Here is a 22064-nt window from a genome sequence, read left to right as displayed (position 1 = left end):
TTGTGCACAAATGTCAGAATTCTCATATTATACTGTGAAACTGAGATCAAATTAAACCCTGGAAAGATTTAAGAATGTAAGTAAGATTCAAAAAACTGACGAAAACTCATTTTCTGGAATTTTTTCTGGGAACACTTTACAATCAGGTCTCATTCATTAGCTAGCATGAACTATGAGCAATATATATATTTAAAGCATTTATTAAACCTTCTTAATGCTACACTGTAAAAAATATTTTTTTCAAATTTGTAAGTAAAACAAAGATTGTTTTACGAAATTGTAATTATTGTAATTATTTTTATTTTATTCTACTTAGATATTTTCTTTGTAATTATTTGTGAAATTTACTTGCAATTTTTATTTTATTTTTTTTTGCTGAGAAATTGTTAAAATACATTTAAGCTACAAAAATTACTTGCCGTAAATTAATAAAAACCAAAACTGAACTAAATATGAAATAAAAATGAATTAAAACTAAACAGTAATATTAAAAAAACTAGAAAATTTTTAAAAATAAAATAAAATTAATAAGAATTAAAAAGGAAAGAAATGTAAAAAGCTACAAGAAAATACTATTTCAGTCTTTCTACTTAATTAAATAAAATTTAATTCTGAATTGTTTCTAAGTATTTTTTTTTCATTGTAATGATTAGAAATGCAGTTATTAATTGTTTGTCTGTAAAAGTGAAAGAAAAATAAATTAAACCTAAATAGCAATATTTAAAAAAATATATATATAATCATAAAATTGACAAAAGTAAATAACAAAATTACAAATAAATTAAAATGTTAAAACCTACAAGAAAATATAATTTCAGTAATTATTTGTGAAATGTACTAGCAATTTCTGAATTGTTTCAAAGTAATTTTTTATTACTTAAGTTCATTAACTAATGCTATACAACTTTTATTTTAAAAACCAAAAGTAAATGTTGAGAATAACACTAATTAAGATTAATAAATGCTGTTGAATTATTGTTCATTGCTAGTTCATGTTAACTGATTTAGTTACCAAATGAAACCTTGACGTAAAGTGTCACCCATTTTCATTAGACTCTTTGGATTATAAACGTCAAACGTGTTCAGTGTTCATATCAAAACAATAGAAACGAGATTGAGGACGAGCGTCATCAGAAATATGAGGTAGAGAGACAGCAGAACAAAACTCCGTCTCTGTCATGATCAAAAACAAACAGAAAACACTCGTCCGTCTGTATAAAGCACATCAGGCGTTCTTCAAAACATTCATCGGCGCTGATAGGAAACACATTCATCTGACACGGTTCATGAACGGCTTCAGACCGCTCCAGGACCTTCATCTTTGGGACGTTGTGAGAAACGCGGAGGTCCGGCCGGGAAGGGAAAGTTATTAGGAAAGGCTGTGCAAGTTTGTTAAAGCCAACAGAGCATCTGCGACTTCATAAAGCTATTCAAACTCTCAAACCGTTGAGGTTTTTGGCGCAAACGTCCAGATCACTGATCTGATCCTGAGGAAAAGCTGCAAACTGTATTTATAGGCCTTGGAATCACAGGCCACGCCCACTCACATGACTGACAGGCCACGCCCACTCACATGACTGACAGGCCACGCCCACTCACATGACTGACAGGCAGCCCACGCCCACTCACAGACTGACTGGCCCGCCCACCGCCCATTCACATGACTGACAGGCCACGCCCACTCACATGACTGACAGGCCACACCCACTCACATGACTGGCAGGCCACGCCCATTCACAGACTGACAGGTGAAAGCGCTGTGAACTGAAGGTGGGAGGGAGATATCGGTGGCGTTTCGTCTGGAATGTGCGCGCAGATGCTCGCGATGCGTTCGTTTGAAAACGTCTCGCCGTCGTTGGATCTGTCCGAGGATCTGTTAGGATTGCTGGTGTCCGTCTCATCGTGAGAGAAGTTTCCCGAGTCTGCGCCGCTGGTCTGTGAACTCTCCGACTCCCCGAGAGGACAATAGACTCGCGACTGCTCGTCTTCGTAACGCAGAACCGTCTTCCCCACTTCATAAGACCAGCGGGATCCTCCATCTGTGTCAATACAAACATCAGAGCTCAAAACATGACAAAATATTACAACTTTAATATTAATATGGTGGCATGTTAGGTAAAAAAAATGTTAGCCTGAATGCACTGTAAGTTGCTTTGGATAAAAGCGTCTGCTAAATGCATAAATGTAAATATAAAACGATTATTAGTGCTGTCAAATGATTAATCACATCCAAAATAAGAGTTTTTGTTTGCATAATATATGTGTGTGTAGTGTGTATATTTATTATGCATATATAAATACACACATACAGTATATATTTTGAAAAAATATATTTATATTCATATAATGGATGATATTATTTATTAATATTTTAAATGTATAAACTTAACTATATATTTTTCTTAAATATATACATGCAGATGTGTGTATTTATATATGCATAAGTACACACACATATATTATCTAAATTTAATATTTCATATCAGGGTTGTTCTAGTTTACTAAAACGAAAAAAAATAACCTTGAAATAAAATAAACATTCAATGAAATAAAATCAAATACAAAATTTTTTTTTTAATTTTAGCTCATTTATATTTAGTTGAACTTTAGTTAGTACTAAAATAACTAAAAAATAAAAAATAAAAATATATTATATATATATATATATATATATATAGATAATATATATATTTATCGAATAAAAAAACAGAAAATAAAATAAAAATTAAAACTGATAATAAAAATGAATAAAAACTTATTGACATATTACAGAAAAGCAAAAATTAATCAATATGACGAACACACAACAAAATTACTAAAATGTAAAAAAAAATAAAAGTTAAAATTGGAAATAAAACAAATAAAATTATATATAGGAAAAAAAACCTCCAAACAAAATTACTAAATCTTTAAACTAAAATCTTTAAAATGAGGACTCTAAGTGAAAACTATAATAGAATCTCAATGATACTTAAATAACACCGTTTCATATCGACTTTAAACAAGTTACAAGTCTAAGCTGAATGTTTTATATTTTTCTTATTAATATTCTGTTTGATTAAGAGATGTGTCACCAATTGTCAATATCATCAGCTAACACTAAAACTATTAAACACGTTTGTTACAACAGTGCTGAAATAAAATAAAAAAGCTAATAAAAAAAATTTATTTATAATTATTATTTATAACTTATAAATATATAATAGATATTTATTTATTTTTATTTATTTAGGAAATAAATAAAAACTAAAATGGAACTAAAACTGAAATATAGTAACTTAAACATAAATATTAAAAATAAAAAAAAACAAAATTCCTAAAAATTAACCAAGTTAAAATGAAAATATAAAAAAGCTAAGCGTTTCTTGTTGACTCGTAATGCAAATTTGACTTGGATACAGATACACACCGCACACACAGAATTGAAACAAATTGCGGAAAAAAAGCATTTATCTCTGTTACTCACCTTGCTTTTATTTTCATTAGACTTCTGATTATTATTAAATATGCTCCTTTGTTTCCGTTTGCTCTGAGCGTCACTCATTATTGGTCCAGCGTGGTTTATCATTAAATTTGTTCCTCCCTGAAAACAAACAGCATGTATTTTAAACCTAATAAATTAAAAAAAAAAAAAAAAAAAAAAAATAATAATAAAATAAAATAAAATATAACTTTTTTAATATTTAAATATTAATTTATGCCTAATCTTTGCACGTCATTTCATTGCACGTTGCTGAATAATATAATAATAAACAGACTCTTACTTTGGCATCAATGAAGTGCGTCCTCATCATCGGCAGCAGAACCTCCGCGTTCTCCGCCTGCTGCTGATTGGCTGATGAAGCACCACTACGCATGACATCATTCCTAACCTGTCCAATCATCTTTGAGGAAGCTGACTTCCTGCTGAAAGAAAACATCATTTTAGATCGTGGCTACAAGTCATGGACATCATCCTCATTTATTTCCCATCTAGTTTTGTCTACTATTCTTCAACAACAAAAAAGATGATGATGATGAAGAATCCACACTGTGTTGTGCTCTTGCTGAGGAGGATGAAGATGCAGAGGATGATGCAGGACAGAGCGATGCACACGCCAGCGATGATGCCGCTCATGGACTTCTCATCCATGTGGGACAGGCCGGCTATAAACAAAGCAAAAATAGTATATAAATTGATTAAAATATACAAAACATATTTTTGTTACAATTGCAGTATTAAATAGGTAAATAATTTAAATGATATTTTATTTTATAAAGTATTTTGTTATATAATTATATATATTATTAGGGATGTGACTATATTATTAATATTGCGATATTATAACATAATTGTTTCGATATTATTGTGGTCACATGAAGATATGAAACAGTAGGTCTTCCGTGCAAAAAGTTTAGTTTTTAAAATATATTTAAATGTCTTATTCTACCATAAGAAGTCTGTAAAGTTATGTTTTGGTCTTTATGCTTTAGCACAGCGTCTGTCGAACGAACTCAGACTGAAAGCACAATAAGCTGAATCTCTTCATCAAGTCTGTGTTTCAAAGTGAAGCGCTCACTTCGTTCAGATGATCAGCTCGTGATCTGGTGTCAGAACGGCTCCGTTTACATTGAAAGAATGCAGTCAGCTCCTTTAGTTTAGTTAGGCTTTATTTTTAGCAGCAGATGATTACAGCGTCTCACTATATTTATGATTGCAGTGAGATGTGTTTTTGTAAGCCTGTGTCCCACTGAAGCGGGAGCTTCAAAATAAAAAGCTCTACTGTCAAATAAAATAAAATAAAAAGCTTAAAGTGCAGTATGTGAATTTCTGACAGTTAACAGTTTAAAATATGCAGTCCAAATTCAAAATATCTCTTTTCACGTGTAGAAATTAGGAAAGAATTATTGTTTTTTTGAAATTTCCCTACTGTAGTGTAAAACACATATGTGTCCCTGCAGCACAGAAGCAGTCATAAGTAGCACAGGTATATTTGTAGCAATAGACAACAATACATTGTATGGGTCAGAATTATAGATTTTTCTTTTATGCCAAAAATCATTAGGATATTAAGTAAAGATCATGTTCCATGAAGATATTATGTACATGTGTGAGGTGTACCTGTCTTCTCTGCGTGACTGTGGTGTGTTTTACTGGTGAGCCGCAGCTCTACGGTGCTGGAGAAGGGGCCGTCTCCCGCCTGGTTAGAGGCCGAGATCTTCACCAGGTAAACGTTTCCCGACTCCAGCTTCTCCAGAAGAGCCATCGTGTTTGTGCCTGAAAGCCAGCGAGAGATGAATTCAGCTGACACATGAATACATCTCAGCATCAACTCTGAGCAGCACACAAACACGCCAAATATTACAAATTAGAGGATTACAATGTAAAAGATTAATATTGTGTAGGCTACATAAACACCTAATGAAAAAATGATAGATAATAAAATAATAAAAAATGCCTATAAGATAATAAAAAATAATAAAATGATAAAAATGCCTACATGTCATAATGTATAGTCATTGCATGCATTAGAATAGACCATGCGCTGGGTGCGCCGAGCATTTTTCCCCTATCGTTAAACTAGCAAAAATGGATTCAGACATGTCCTGAGTGCTCCTTTAGACCATGCGCTTAGATTGTTAAAAGAACGCCCTTAGTTTTTGCTTTTCTGTCATCTACTTTCAACACCCAGTCTTTGGTCATTTTGTAGCCAAAGCTCTTAGTTAACAGGTACAGCCTGCTGACTGCATTTGACTTCAGTGATCGGCAGCTGACAAACAGAAATGGAATAAAATGGCTCTGAAAAACAGCGGCCTAACTATAACAATAGGCAAGACTCTTGAAACAAAACAATAAAAAAAACAGTACAGAAAAATGACATTTTGATAAATGGAAACTAAAATTTAAAGCGACAAACAAAAATCCCTCCCTGATATTCCATGACTTGGACAATTTTTATTTTTTTAATTCCCTGACATTCAAATCTCTGGAATAGACCTTTGAAAATTCCATAATATTCCAGAAATTCCATAATATTCCAGAAATTCCATAATATTCCAGAAATTTCATAAAATTCTAGAAATTCCATAATATTCCAGAAATTCCATAAAATTCCAGAAATTCCATAAAATTCTAGAAATTCCATAATATTCCAGAAATTCCAAAAAATTCCAGAAATTCCATAATATTCCAGAAATTCCATAATATTCCAGAAATTTCATAAAATTCTAGAAATTCCATAATATTCCAGAAATTCCATAATATTCCATAATATTCCATAATATTCCAGAAATTTCATAAAATTCTAGAAATTCCATAATATTCCAGAAATTCCATAATATTCCAGAAATTTCATAAAATTCTAGAAATTCCATAATATTCCAGAAATTCCATAATATTCCAGAAATTCCATAAAATTCTAGAAATTCCATAATATTCCAGAAATTTCATAAAATTCTAGAAATTCCATAATATTCCAGAAATTCCATAATATTCCAGAAATTCCATAATACTCCATAATATTCCAGAAATTTCATAAAATTCTAGAAATTCCATAATATTCCAGAAATTCCATAATATTCCAGAAATTTCATAAAATTCTAGAAATTCCATAATATTCCAGAAATTCCATAATATTCCAGAAATTCCATAAAATTCTAGAAATTCCATGCCCCGTGGGAACCCTGCTCACCTTCTCTCTGAAGGACCTGCCACTCTCCGGCGAGCCAGGAGCTCTGCGAGGCGTACAGCACGGTGTAGTGTGTGACGGACAGGTCCGGCTGATCCGGCTGCTTCCAGGACACCAGCGCCGTGTCCTCCTCGATCAGACTCACTCGGACGGACGTTCAACTTGATGAGACGACGGGGCTGCCGGGAAAAACATCCAGGGCTCAGTAAAAAACATCTACTTTACTTGAAACTTTTTTTAGAATTTAATTTTTATTTCAGTTTATTTTATTTCATGTAGTTCAACTTGATATATTAAAATAACTAAAACCGAATAATAAAATTATATAAAAAAAAACAAGACAAAACTAATAAAAATGTCAAAAAGACAAAACAAACTGATTAAAACTTTAAATTAAATCTTAAAATTAAAAATTTAATGGGAATAGGGATGAACAGTATAATAGTATCTTCCAGTACCTTCCAGGAGAGTCCGGTGATAGACGGAGGCGCTCCAGGGACTGGACATCTGATCCATATGAAGACGCACCGCAAACTCATAACGTGTGTTCGGCCGGAGACCCTTCACCGTTACTGTCTGCTCAGAGCTGGAGAAAGACAAACACACATATGGAGACCATGCACCACAAAACCAGGCATAAGGGTCAGTTTGATGAAATTAAGATTTATACATCATCTGAAATCTTTTTGTTTATTTGTAGTGATTGCCAAAAATACATTGTATGGGTCAAAATTATCCATTTTTCTTTTATGCCAAAAATCATTGGTTATATTAAATAAAAAGATCATGTTCCATGAAGAAATTTTGTACATTTCCTACCATAAATATATCAAAACTTAATTTTTGATTAGTAATATGCATTGCTAAGAGCTTCATTTGAACAACTTTAAAGGTGATTTTCTCAATATTTAGATTTTTTTGCTCCCTCAGATTCTAGATTTTCAAATAGTTGTATCTCAGACAAATATTGTCCTCCTAACAAAACCATACATCAATGGAGAGATTATTTATTCAGCTTTAAGATGATGTATACATCTCAGTTTAAAAAAAAAAAATAGACACGTAAGACTGGTTTTGTGCTCCACGGTCTCATCTGATCCCTGAGCTAATTAATAGCTGTTGAGGTCAAGCCTGTAGTGATGAAGGAGCACTCACGTTTGGACGTAGCGCATGGCTGTGGCGTCGGAGGGACTCAGGGGCCCGTAGCGGATGGAGTAACTGACCGGTTTTCCAGAACTGAAGGCAGGGCGGCCCCAGCTCAGACTGACCTCCGAGGAGCTCTCCGCTGTAGCGTGGATGTGGTCAGGAGACGGCAGCGCAGCCAGACGCCGGTGCGGTGCGGCTGACAGACACAGAGACACACTTAAGTACACATCCAAGCTTCAGCTCACAAGACAATGCCTTCAAACAGCTTGAAATGAGAGGATTAAACCGGAACATTAGCTCATCTTTGAGAAAAGAGGTACACTTTCAAAAAGAGTACTTAACATCTAAATAACAACAATATACTTAAGTGCGAACTGTTTTTTTTTTACACTTAATTGCATGTTGTTCACAAGTTAATGAAAATGTAGAAGTTTGCATATATTAATTGTAAGCAGCTGAACTTGAAAGTGCTTTTTGACCCACTTAAGTACATCTTCATAATTACTTGTATTGTTTTTGAAATATGGTTAAAGTACCGCCGAATGTACTGCAGAAATGATCTCATTAATTATAACTTTAACTGCAGTGTATTATTTGACAAAATATTTAAAGTTGATATATTTTACATGCAACTTATATTTAATACAAATATGTTTAAATACATGACATGCAAATCTCAATAGAAATTACATTAACATGTCAAACATATCAACTTTTGTCTTGTGATTCAATAAAATATCTCAACATTCATACATCAAGATAGATTTGCACGAGACACAAAATGACTTGAGATATAGTCTCATTTTCTGACAAAATATATACAAATATCTGTAACACTCAAGATTCAAAATTACTTAAAATAGTAAGTTTTGTTTTTTGAAAAATTTATATAAAATTAAGTGAGTTCATGCATAAAACAAGAAAAAATGGGGTCAGAAAAAAATAAAGGGAAATCAATATTATTTTTCTGACCCTGTTGGCAGACATTTGTTCTCATTTTAAGCATAAACTCACTGAGTTTGGATACATTTTGTCAGAAAATGATACTTAATATCTCAAGTCATTTTGTGTCTCAAGTTAAATGTATGTTGATTTAAGATATTTTACTGAATAACAAGACTAAAATAAGTAAGACAAATATTTAAAAACACTTTAATGTAATTTCTATTTAATGTGTATGTCATGTATTTAAATACATTTGTAATTTGTAATGAAGTTGCAATTTAGTACATGTAAAGTATATTCACTTTAAATATAGTATCAAATACAGAAAAAATCATAATCAAGTTCTTAAGTATGTGCTTAAGTATGTTAGTCACCGCATCAAAAAGCACAACAAAGCTTATTAAAACCCTAATGATTTTAAATGTTCTTTAAAGTAAATTACAAAGTGTGTTAAGAAACAGTCATGAAAGTATCTCTTGAAATGCACTTAAGTGGACTTAATATGCTACTGAAATAGCTGCAAATACACTTTTAAGATTTGAAGTACACTACAGTGCACAATTAAACAGCTCTTTTTCACAAAGGTAAATATCAGTGTTTATGTTAGCTTGTCTTTCTATGTTTTTCATGCTAACAGTGAAGATTGCTTTGAAGCTTTTCTAGCTTTTTCGAGTTCAGTTTTTGAGTGTTTCTGAACACTTACATGGACAGCCTGGAGTGTTGACCGTTTGATGGGCCTGATAGCCGTCTCCATTAGCACTGAACGCTAGCAGTTTCACATGGTACTTCACTCTGGGGTCTGCAAAACAACATCAATCCAGTACTTAAGAAAATGCATGACGTACCTCATATAATCATACGTTTTCTGAACTGTTTATTTAAAAGGGTCTTAAATGTCTGACAATAAGATATTAGCAGTATTTCATGGTACTTCACTCAAAAGGTCTGTAGATTAATTTAAATCATATATAGCAACAGATAATAAAACAACTAAAGTACCTCATTTAATTTAATTTAAAAAAAATTTTTTATGGAAAATTACAAAAAAGGTCTTAAAGAGTTAAAAGTAAATGGACGTATTAACACTGAATGCTAACTGTTTACCATAGTACTTTACCCTGAAATCTGTAGGACAACATTAATCATATAAATACAAAATAAAATAAATAGTCATTCTGTTTTATAAATTTAGCAAAATTTCATTTTCATAAACTAAATGGCTGTTAAGGAATTAACGCCGAATGCTAACAGTTTCACAAATAGCTCTGGGGTTTGTAGAACAACATAATAATACATAATAAAACATCTGAAGCACCGCATATACAGTAATGTCAAGTCATGTGAAATTATACAAAAGGCTTAAAGAGATAAAACTACATGGTTGACATTGCAGTATTAGTTCTAAAAGCTAACATGATACTTCATTCTGGGGTCTGAGAAAAAAAAATTAATAATAATAGGCCTAATTCATAATAAAAATGTACTTCTGACATGATAAAATAATTAAAGTGCCTGTGTCTGCTTGAACAGATTTGTAATGTGCAGTGCATCACACAGACACTAGGTGGAGCTGTGACTCAGCCCAGAGAAATATAGGTCATTTAATTTATGCAAATAATGCTTTGCTGTCTAGAGGGTAACACCAAAGTCACAGAAACACATATTTCATTTATTTCAGTAAAAAGGTCAACCATTAATGTTGCAGAATCACGTGAAAGCATGCAAATGTTGATCCAGTGTGTGCATTTTCATCTGGAATTTGTTTTCAGAAAAGTTAATGCATTGCTAAAATGCCCCTAAGACGCGCCGGTCTCTGAATGCACGTGTTTGGAAACTTATCTAGGTTTACATCAGTCAGCCTGAAGAGTGGAGTGAATGTGAAGAGCTGATCAGTGTGTGCAGTGCTGGGGGCTTTGAGAGGTCATGTCAGAGGTCAGAGGGCACCGCCACAGGCCAGAGGTCTGGGGCCGGGGACCGATAAAACTTCACTAGTTTGAAAAAAAAAACAGGCCCTGAAATAATGCTGAATGTTAAGTCTTTCATTTCTGAGGAAACCAAAAAAAAAAAAAAAAAAATCAGTGTTTACACATGTTGATCAAATTGAAGTTCAAATTCATATTCCATGATAGTTCCATAGTTTTTTTTTTTTTTAAATAGAAAGTTAAAGATCTACTATATATGACAATCCTATTCAAATTACTCATATATTTTATTTAAAAATGAATTTAAAAAAGTAAATTAAGATTTATCCCCCATTTAAATAATTGGAAATGCTCAAATAAATATTCTAAGAAAATGTTAAATATTATTAGTTTCCCAGTAAAATATTAGAAAGATAAAACATTTATATCTATATGGAAATATAGATATAAATCAAATTACTTACAAATGTTCTTGAAAATGTAAGTTTTAAGTGAATTAAGATTTATTTTGTATTTAAAGTATTAAACATATTCAAAGAAAATTAGAAAATGTATTTATTTCCCAGTAAAAAATTAAATAAAAAGAAAAAATAGATAGGTAAAACATTACCATCTAACCAAATTAATCATAAATAGTCTTAAAAATTCAGTTTTAGGTAAATTAAGCTTTATTTGTTATTTAAAAAAATATATATATTTTCTAAGAATATTAGAAAATGTATTTATTTCCCAGTTAAAAGAACAAAACAAAACAAAACAAAACAAAAAACAGATAGGTAAAACGTTTTTATCTATATGGAAATCCTAAACAAATTAATCACAAATATTCTTTAAAAATTAAGTTTGAGGTAAATTAAGCTTTATATGCTATTTTAAAAGTTAGATATTTTCTAAGAAAATTAGTTTCCCAGTTAAAATTTAGAAATGATAGGTAAATTACTCAAATGTTCTTAATTTTTTTTTTAAAAGTGAATTAAGATATATTTCCCATTTTAAAAATGTAGATGTTTTCTAAGATAATTAGAAAATGTATTCATTTCCCACTACAAAAGATAAAATGTTCTTTATGAAAATCTTAATAAAACACTTATTCCCCATTACAAATTATCCATTGTCTAAGAAAATTAGAAAATGTATTCCCCAGTATAATTCTATATCTATATATAAAAATCTATAAGGAAATTGTAGTCAAATGACTTTTAATAATTTTCTTTAAAAATGTAAGTTTTAGGATTTATCTCCCATCAAGTATTAGTCTAACTCTAACCAATTCTAACAGTTTCACTCGAATTTGCTCTTTGGTCACTTCTGCCCAGTTCAGTCCAATCCCAGAATCCTTTGTTGGTGGTAAGTGTCCAGCTGTAGGGTGACGGGGGAGGGTCGCTCTCACGGGCCTCTGGCAGACCTTAAACCCAAACACAATAGACGGGCAGAGAGAATGCTGGGAAAGCTGGAGGGAGACATCTGGGCCGTGACCTCTGACCCTGAGGGGAAGCTGCGTGACACGTACAAAGCGTACGGACAGGGCGACCCGAGCAGAAGTGCCAGCAGAAGAAGACCAATTACTGATTACTGGAGAAATCGACGAAACACAAACTTAAACTAAAAAAAAGTTTTAGGTTTCCACACAAGTAAAAAATATGTTGATTTCTCAACATAACAATGACTTCTCAAAACACGTCGAGCTGATTCCTCGTTTTAGATTAATCAAATGTACACGTCTAGTTGTCTTAAGCAGGTATTTTAGACTAGAATGTACGAAAGCTTATTTCCATTACAAAATAAATCAAGGCAATATCAACTTCTTTTTGCACAATTCTGTCTTTTTCCCTCATAAGTGTGAAATGCAAGATACAAACTCAGAAGAAGTCTTGTTTGCTTGATATAAACTAGCATTTCTGAGAAGACCTGTGAGATATAAACTCGCAGTTGCATGAAAAAAAAGCTAATTAAATTGTGGGAAATAAATGTATAAATCTGAGAAGAAACCTCCAAACTGCGAGATATAAACTCATAATTGTGAGCGCACCGAGTGCAACCATTTGACGTCATGATGCAGAATGTATGTCCACGTAAAATAATGTCCAAAAAAGCTTTGATAGCCTTTTTTAAAAAACACATTTTCATGGGTTTTCAGTAAGAGACATCATTTGCATTACATTATGTGGAATTGAAGTAATGTATTTCCCCATTGGGATATTTTATAGATAGTAACATCAATAATATGATTGCAGTTATTTATTTATTTTAAGTGTTTTTTGATGTATGGTTGTATGAATAAGAAATTTACTAATTCTTTTCAGAAAATGAATACAGCAATATTTCACGGAAAGGGCAAGAGTGCAGAATTGGCTCTTTCATGTGAAGACAAAGAGGATGACTAACGATGAGTGTGTGTGTGTGTGTGTGTGTGTGTGCATGAATCTGTGGCAGATTTTAAAGGAAATTAAGATTAGATGCATCAATTAAAAAAAAAAAAAAAGCATTTTTCGTTATTTTCCATTGTGGTACACTGCCATATGTCAACGTTTTCCTAAATACCCCCCTCACCTTTTTTTTACTTTACATTTATTTACATTTATGCATTTAGCAAACGCTTTTATCCAAAGCGACTTACGCTGCTAACGCAATGCTCTACCACTGAGCCACAGCAACTCTTTTTCAGAAAATCAGTTTTAATCTTTATAATTGAAGCTATTTCATGTAATAAAAACTTGAAAAAAAAAAATCATGGTTTGAAGAACATAATGCATACCATAGAGGGTTAAGCTATACATGTCTTAACCGAGAGCTGCAAGTGTGTCACTCACTGAGTCCGGTGACGGTGTGCTGGTGGTCATGTGGGGGCAGCTGGAGAACCGAGTCCTCTGATTGGCCGTCTGGGTGCAAAGACAGCTTGTATCCCTGGATGACGGCGTCGCTGGGAGCCAGATGCCAGCGGACCGTCACCGAGGTGCAGTTCAGAGGTTCAAGCTCAAGGATTGCACACACACAAAACAATCAAAAAGACTCAAAACATCAACTACTGTACAGATTAGACAGTAAAAATACACCTGTATGTTTTCTGGGGAAAAATTGTAAGCCAGGCAAAAATGACCAGTAATACCGATGATTAATAACTTTCAAACAGCACTGCGACAAGCCCACAACATACATTTATGGCTAGAAAAAGTGCATTTAATATTCATAACATGACGTTTTTGGAGTGAAATTGAAAGTGAAATTGTGGATGTTAAGTTATAAAATTAAATAACTTATATTATATATTAAATTATAATAATATTAAAGCTAAACCTCATTTCCCTGCCCAGATGACCTTGACTTCTACAGCAGAGAAAATAAGTTAACAAATTTTTTTAAATATTTTTTCTGAATAACTTGTTTATAATAACTTTTTCGATTTTCATTTCTATTTTTGTGCTATTTTTTATCCCTATGAACCTTTTATGAACATTAGCATACCAATTTGAATGATTATTTGTACGAAATGTACATTTTATAAATTGCATAATAAATAAACTCACCTTGTCATGCATTGATGAATCAAGCACAACAAAAACATACATTTATTAAGAAAGAAAAAGTTTATAAAATACTTTTAAATACTTTTTTTTCTAAATGAAGCTTTAAATACTACTGCTACTTTGTGGATTTTATATAAATATAAAATAACTTAACTTAAATATTAAATTATATTAATATTAAAGTTAATCCCATTTTCCCTGGCCAGGCGACATTGATTTCACAAAATTATTATTACTATTTTTTTCAAATAACTTTTGTTTAGAATAACTTTTTCAATACATTTAAAATCCATAATTTCTCATATCTGCTATTTCCTTTCCTGTTTAACCTTTTACGATTATTTAGTAAACCAGTTTTAATTATTTGCATGAATTGTCCTATAAAAAAAAAATAACATAATAAACAGGGATGCACAATATTATCGGACCAATATCGGTATCGGCCGATAATGGCTTTAAATGTAAATATCGGCATCAGCCCGATATGAAAAATGATGCCGATATATCTTGCCGATAAGAGGAATACATTAACTCAGCATTGTGGCTAATTCTTGAAGCAAAGGTTTGCCTGAATGGTGACTGGATTCAGTGTTTTGAATCGCTGCATTTAAACTGAGAATGCAGGTACAGAATGTGTTTGGTGTATGATAGAGTAAACATTAATGCGCAGAGGCAGCAGTGGGAGCCTCCCCGGGGTCCTTAAGGAGTAGTAATTCAGTGGGGGCGCTGTCGGCCTACTTCTAATAAAATGAAAGCACAATACACAAATAATATTTAGACTGTGATGCCATAAAATCATGAGTATGTTTTGATTTAAAGGTCAAAAGCTACAGCTTACATGTAAAATAATGTAATTAAATCATTTAATATTTAGCCTACTGATTTATTCATTATTTGTAATCATGTTTTAATATTGTAATATCATGTGTTAAATTTTTTATACACAAATTATGAGCTCTAAAAGATTTTCAGAATTTTTTAAAACTCTTTTGCTTTAAACGATTTACAAATTTAAAATCATAAAATATAATGTTAAAGTTACCACTGCATCTTTCTGAAAAAAATTGCATTGATTAATATACATATAGTTTTTTTTTCAAATCTTCATTATACTGTCATTATAAAAGAATTTCATTATTGTATATTTAATTCTAACATGTAAGTTCATGTTAAAACTGACCAAATTTAAATAATATATATATATATTATATATCGGTATCGGCAATTGGCCAAAATGAGTTGAAAATTATCGGCATATCGGATATCGGCAAAAATTAAATATCGTGCATCCCTAATAATAAATAAATTTGTCTTGCCTTGATAAATCATGCAAAATAAAAACACAGAAATGTATTAATAAAGAACATTTTTATAAAAGTTATAACTTTTTCTGAATAAAGCTTTAAATGCAAATGCTAAATGAAGACTTTACAGAATGTAAAGCATCATTACGCAACATATTTCTGTGACTGTGCTTTAAATCAATGTGACTTGACTCAGAGTTCAAACTGTCAGAACATTAGGTTGGAATCAAAGTTTTTCGGCAATGTGATATCATAGTTGTTCATTGTCATTGTTTCATCAGTAAGCAGATCATGTTCAGCAGATCTGTTAATAACATATGCAACGCCATATTTCCATCAGTAACACAGCAATTCTCAGGTGTCCTACTTAAAGAATAAAACATTACAGTTCAGAGAGAGACACATCCAATTTACTTTCTTAAACTGCACGTGGTTTCTGCTTCACTATCTTGAGCCAATTTTCCAAAGTGGAAACATGTAGGATCCGACTCAAAGTAACAATGCTTAGGGCAGTAGAGTCAAGGATAGATAGAAACCATCAGTTTCAACACAACATCTCAACCAGTGACATTCCCATCATCAATTCAAGTCAATTTTAATTATTAAGGCTTTGATGAGTTCATTATAAGATCCTTTCAGCCACTCAAATTTAGAGCCCCTTTTCCCCATAAAGCCCATATTCAATCCCAAAACTTTCTATTTTCAAACCAGACAATCACTCTAAAATCACTCTCAGTCCGTCTAACTAAACATAACAGAAAGATCCGGTAGAGCAAATATCCATCAGAAAAGGCTGAAAGAGAAAATAAAGGCCATTTTGGGGACCAGTCACTTTCGTCTTTCTGAAACAGGTCTATTCTTTAGGCTGCCTAGTGCGATCCCTTTATGCCCTGAAACTGAGCCGTCCCTCAACTCCTAACTGACAGCCGGGTCAAGGGTCATCGAGTAACAAACAGAATGCCGGAACAAAGCCAAATCCTGAAAGCCAAATGCATCTGTCACAGTCTGAGCTGCCCACTTCAGCGGCTTACAGAGATTGTCGGACCTTTTCTGAAAGCAGTGTTGAATAAAACTCAATTTCTTCTGAAGAAAATGAGTGGTGAGTTGATCATGCAGAACCCGCTGCCAGAATGCCAAAAAGTTGTGGCTGGTTGCTAGGATGTTGCTATGCATTTGCTAAGGTATTCAAGATTGCTACATATGCTACATTCTTAAAAATAAAGGTTCTTTATTGGCATCGATGATCCCAAGAAGAGTTTTTTTAACTGCTATGGAACCTTTTCATTCCACCAAAGGTGATTTACTAAACTAAGGGAACTACTGTAATTAGTACGACTTGGCCGCAATTTGCTAAAACAAGGAAACAACAGCGTGGCCACATTTTACTGAAATGAGGGAATGAATTAGCGTGAAATGGTCACGATTTACTAAAACTGTCAACAAATTAGTACTAACGGGCCGCGATTAACTAAAACAAGGGAACAACTTACTATGATGTGGCCACAATTTATTTTAAAAAAAAGAGAATGAATTAGTACAACATGGCCGCAATTTACTAAAACAAGGAAACGAATTAGTATTATGACGTGACCACGATTTACTAAAACGATGGATCAAATTAGTATGACGTGGCTGCAATTTACTGAAATGAGGGGATAATTAGTATGATGTGGCCTCGATTAAACTAATTTGATCCCTAATTTGTAAATTGTGGCCACGCCATACTAATTCACTAAAGTGAGGAAATGAATTAGTACGACATGGCCACGATTTACTAAATCAAGGGAATTAATTATTACGATGTAGCTACGATTTACTAAAACAGGGGAACATGATCTTTACTTAATATCCTAATGATTCACATATTTGTAGCAATAGCCAACAATGCACTGTTTGGGACAAAATTATCGTTTTTTCTTTTATGCCAAAAATCATAAGGATATTAGGTAAAGATCATGTTCCATGAATATATTTTGTAAATTTCCTACCATAAATATATCAAAACTTAATTTTTGATTAGTAATATGCATTGTTAAGAACTTCATTTGAACAACTTTAAAGATGATTTTCTCAATATTTAGATTTTTTTGCACCCTCAGATTCCAGATTTTCAAATAGTTGTATCTCAGACAAATATTGTCCTCCTAACAAACCATACATCAATGGAGAGATTATTTATTGACCCTTTGGTTTTGTGGTCCAGGGTCACATTTGGTTCTTCTATGGCATCGCTGCAAAAACCCTCCATCGTTTTGAGGGAGTAGTATTACAAAACAAATGGATGATAATCCAAATCAAACGGTTGGCTCCAGCCCTCCTCTCACCTGTGGCGCTAGATGTTTTGGGCGTGCGATGGGAGTTCCAGGCAGACGGTTGGCTCCAGCCCATTCGGGTCGACACAGACATGCGGATCAGATAGACTGTGTCAGGCTGCAGACCCTGCAGAAGGTACTGGGTGCAGTTTGGACTTGGGACGGGCAGCTCAGCAGAGATTATCTGCTCGTCCGTGGCAGTACGATAGGACAGACGGTATGCAGACACACGTCCGCGGCTGAGTTTGGGAGGAAGCGGCTTCCAGGACACTAGGATGTCGGTGGGACTGCGACTCGTTAGGCTCAACTCAGGGGTACGGAGGGGCACTAGGGATCAAAAACACATTTGACGGGAAAGTGTTCTGGGAAATGTAACTTTTGGGAATCATCTAAAACAAGGTTTTTGACAAGGGAATGACAGAGATCCGTGTTTATTAGATTAATTAAATAGTTCTGAAAAAACACAAAATAACCACCATCCACAATATTCTGCTTCACCACCTCCTAAAAGTCCACAGACTCACCATCCTCCAGAGTGTGCTGCGTGACCTGCCCTGACATGCGACTGGCACCCATTGGCATGTAGGCAACGATATAAAACGTGTAGTTTCGTGCTGGTTCCAGATCATCCACTATGTGGCTGGTTGTGTCATTCCCGATCACAGCCTGATACTCTTCATTGTTTAGACCTGTGAGTATAGATACTATAATCAGTCAATTAGAATTCTCCACAATATTGGAGACCATTGAGATCTCACACTTTGATTGGTATCAAGTTAGATTACAGGTGCAGATTACATTTGAGTTTTCTCTTGAGGGCAAACTGAATGAATAGAAACCAGACACAACCATGTAGTTCTGAACATTCTTTAACCACAATAGCAATGTTTCCCGAAAACAAAATCAGACCAAAAGTTGAAGTGTTTCCTATGTTTGTTTTTTCACCCCTTTTCTCATGTCTCTTTCTAAGGATAATAGAAATACTGAACAGAGACACAATCCTGCTAAAATTCCCTTCTTTCCTGCTCTGAGGGGCTTCCTAACACAAACCCAATGAATTATTTCAAAAACCAAGTGAAGGCAGGTGAGTGTGAGCTTGAAGGGGCAGAGTTTAAGGCAGGGCTTGGTTCTATGCATCGGTTGTTGATAGGATGTTAAAAAATAGGCGAGGCACTCAAAAGTGGATGTGGGTGAGTGTGAGCTTAAAGGGGCGGAGCTTAAAGGGATACTCCACCCCAAAATTAAAATTTTGTCATTAATCACTTACCCCCATGTTGTTCCAAACCCGTAAAAGCTTCGTTCGTCTTCGGAACACTATTTAAGATATTTTGGATGAAAACCGGGATACTTGAGACTGTCCCATAGACTGCCAAATAAATAACAGTGTCAAGGTCAAGGAAAGATATGAAAGTTGTCGTCAGAATACTCCATCTGCCATCAGACGTGCAATCTGGGTTATATGAAGCAACGGGAACACTTTTTGTAAGCAAAGAAAACAAAAATAACAACTTTATTCAATAATTCCTTTGTCAACAGTCTCCTCTGTGTCTCTCCATATCACCGTGTGCTGCGTATGCTCTTCTGTATCATCCGCGCCACAAGGATGCGCTGTTTTCTACATGTATTTTAGCTTTGATTTGAAAGAAAAACAGCGCATCCTTGTGGTGCGGATGATACTGAAGAGCATACGCAGCATACGGTGATATGGAGAGACACAGAGGAGACTGTTGACAAAGGAATTATTGAATAAAGTCGTTATTTATTTTTGTTTTCTTTGCTTACAAAAAGTGTTCCCGTCACTTCATATAACCCAGATTGCACGTCTGATGGCAGATGGAGTATTCTGACGACAACTTTCATACCTTTCCTTGACCTTGACACTGTTATTTACTTGGCAGTCAATGGGACAGTCACAAGCCTCCCGGTTTTCATCCAAAATCTCATAAATCGTGTTCTCGAAGACAAAATGGAGCTTTTACGGGTTTGGAATGACATGGGGGTAAGTGATTAATGACAAAATTTTCATTTTGGGGTCAAAAAATCCTTCAAAGTGGTACTTTGGCTCTATGTATCTGTTGTTGACTGGATGTTTGAGATGTGGGGTGTGGCACTTAAAAATGGAGGGCAGATCTGAATGTGAGCAGCTTGCAGTAGACAGAGTTAAGCTGACTAAATGATTGGAGAAGTCCTGCATACGTCACCAAAGAGAAATAACTTATTATGAAGATATTATGAGGTCAAAAAAATAAATAAAACATATGCACGTATGAATTGTTCATAATAAGATCTATACCATGCATTTAGAAAACAGACTTGTGATGACTTTCAACAGCAAAATTTCCTATGACAACCAGTATCTGGGTTGAAAGAGGATAAAACTAGACATAATCAGCTGGGAGCCCTGCTTACCCTCAGACTTCATGTAGTGTATAGAGTAGGCGATGACTTTATACGCATTGTACTGCGGTCTCTCCCACGCGAGTAAGATGGCCGAACTCGAGATGGTTTCAGCATGGATGTTACGCGGTGCGCTGGGACGGTCCTCCGAAAGCACCACAATGAGACGGGACGTGGACACAACTGAACCTTGAGAGTTCTCCGCTTGGCACTGGTAAAAGGCATCATCTTCCGGAATGATCTGGGTTATCACCAGTTTACTGGCACACAATGAAGTGACATATGTCAGTATTAGAACAGATTATGATGTTTAGTAGAGGTATTTATCTGTACGTACTTGTTGTACATCTTGGTGCGTCCATTGGAGTGGATCACCTGACCATTCTTAAACCAGGTGATTCGGGGAACAGGTGTCCCTTCGGCCTGACAGCCGAATCGGGCCGTACCAGCTCTGGGTCGGGTCTGACTCTCTGGTTTCTCTACTAGAGTCGGAGGAACTGCGAAAAACGAGTGAAAATGCAGTGAGAACAAAGATTTCAGGACTGTCCAAGAACAACAACTATAATGTTACCTATAAATACAAATAAAATATATTGTTGGAATCTCTTTCAAAACATTGATGGCCAATCAGAATCTGTCTGACTTGCTCAAGCAGTAAACGACAGATCTGCAGCATGCACTTACAATAAAAAGAAGGTTATTGTGAGTTGGTGTGGAAGCTAATATGAGACCCTGGAGCACAAAAGCAGTCTTAAGTAGCACAGGTATATTTGTAGCGATAGCCAACAATACATTGTATGGGTCAAAATGATCCAATTTTCTTTTATGGCAAAAATCATTAGGATATTGAGTAAAGATCATGTCCCATGAAGATATTTCGAAAATTTCCTACCATAAATATATCATAACCTAATTTTTGATTAGTAATATGCATTGCTAAGAACTTAATTTGGACAACATTAAAGGCGATGATTTTTCTCAGTATTTTGATTTATTATTTTTTTGCACCCTCTGATTCCAGATTTTCAAATAGTAGCATCTCTGCCAAATATTGTCCTCCTAACAAACCATACATCAATGGAGAGCTTAATTATTAATCAGCTTTCAGATGATGTATAAATCTCAATTTCAAAAAATTGACCCTTATGACTGGTTTTGTGATCCATGGTCACATATGGTTTTCATTATAGTTATCACTATAGTTATGGTTATTGGTGCAAATATAGTTATTGTTCTTCGTGTGAATGGCAAAATAGTTTAGTATCATTAATGTTATCGTTCTTGGTATAAACACTGATATATAGTTATTGCTCTTGGTGTAAAAGGCTAGTATATGATAATATAGTTATCTGTAAAGTTATCTATCTTTGTGCGCTGGCGGAGGCGCCTTTATATGCGCAATTCATATATCAGCCAGCGGCAGCGCGAGAAGCAAGCAGCAAAAAAAGAAAAAGGTACTCCTCTCAGAAACACATAGAAATAAAGATCATTTTAGATGTTTAACTACTATTTGGAGCTTTGGGATCGCTAGACGAGGGCTTAAAGGGGTCATCAGATGCCCATTTTCTAGAGTTTGATATGATTCTTTAGGGTCTTAATGAAAAGTCTATAACAACAAAACAGCTCTGTTTACAGCAAGCACCTTTGTTGCATGTCCCTTTAAATGCAAATAAGCTCTGCTCACCCCGCCCCTCTCTTCCGAGCCGCGCTCTGAGAAACTGTAAACTTTAGCAGCATTTATTGTGAAACTTGCTAACTAGCACATTATTAGGAAAGGTGATTTGCAAAGATTCATAAAAAAAAAAAAAAAAAAAAAACCTTATACTCACTTCTTCTGTAGATGAAG

The 22064-nt window shown here is 34.0% G+C and overlaps 1 protein-coding gene across 1 annotated transcript in view; it reads right to left on the bottom strand.

Annotated features, from left to right (window-relative positions):
* Window positions 1-1734: 1734 nt before the first annotated feature.
* LOC109084770 (protogenin B-like) overlaps window positions 1735-22064 on the bottom strand; it is a 22142-nt gene continuing 1812 nt past the window's right edge. The window contains 15 exon segments of the mRNA XM_042752792.1: window positions 1735-1985; window positions 2024-2039; window positions 3467-3583; window positions 3765-3906; window positions 4032-4146; window positions 5102-5257; window positions 6672-6869; window positions 7127-7254; window positions 7824-8010; window positions 9463-9558; window positions 13492-13677; window positions 17834-18148; window positions 18346-18510; window positions 20231-20478; window positions 20556-20715. Of these exon segments, the coding sequence (XP_042608726.1) occupies window positions 1735-1985; window positions 2024-2039; window positions 3467-3583; window positions 3765-3906; window positions 4032-4146; window positions 5102-5257; window positions 6672-6869; window positions 7127-7254; window positions 7824-8010; window positions 9463-9558; window positions 13492-13677; window positions 17834-18148; window positions 18346-18510; window positions 20231-20478; window positions 20556-20715 (2480 nt within the window).

Source organism: Cyprinus carpio, chromosome B25, assembly GCF_018340385.1.
Source record: "Cyprinus carpio isolate SPL01 chromosome B25, ASM1834038v1, whole genome shotgun sequence".
Lineage (NCBI taxonomy): Eukaryota > Metazoa > Chordata > Actinopteri > Cypriniformes > Cyprinidae > Cyprinus > Cyprinus carpio.
Note: the sequence above shows the minus strand (reverse complement) of the source record. Positions and strands in the feature narration are given on the sequence as shown.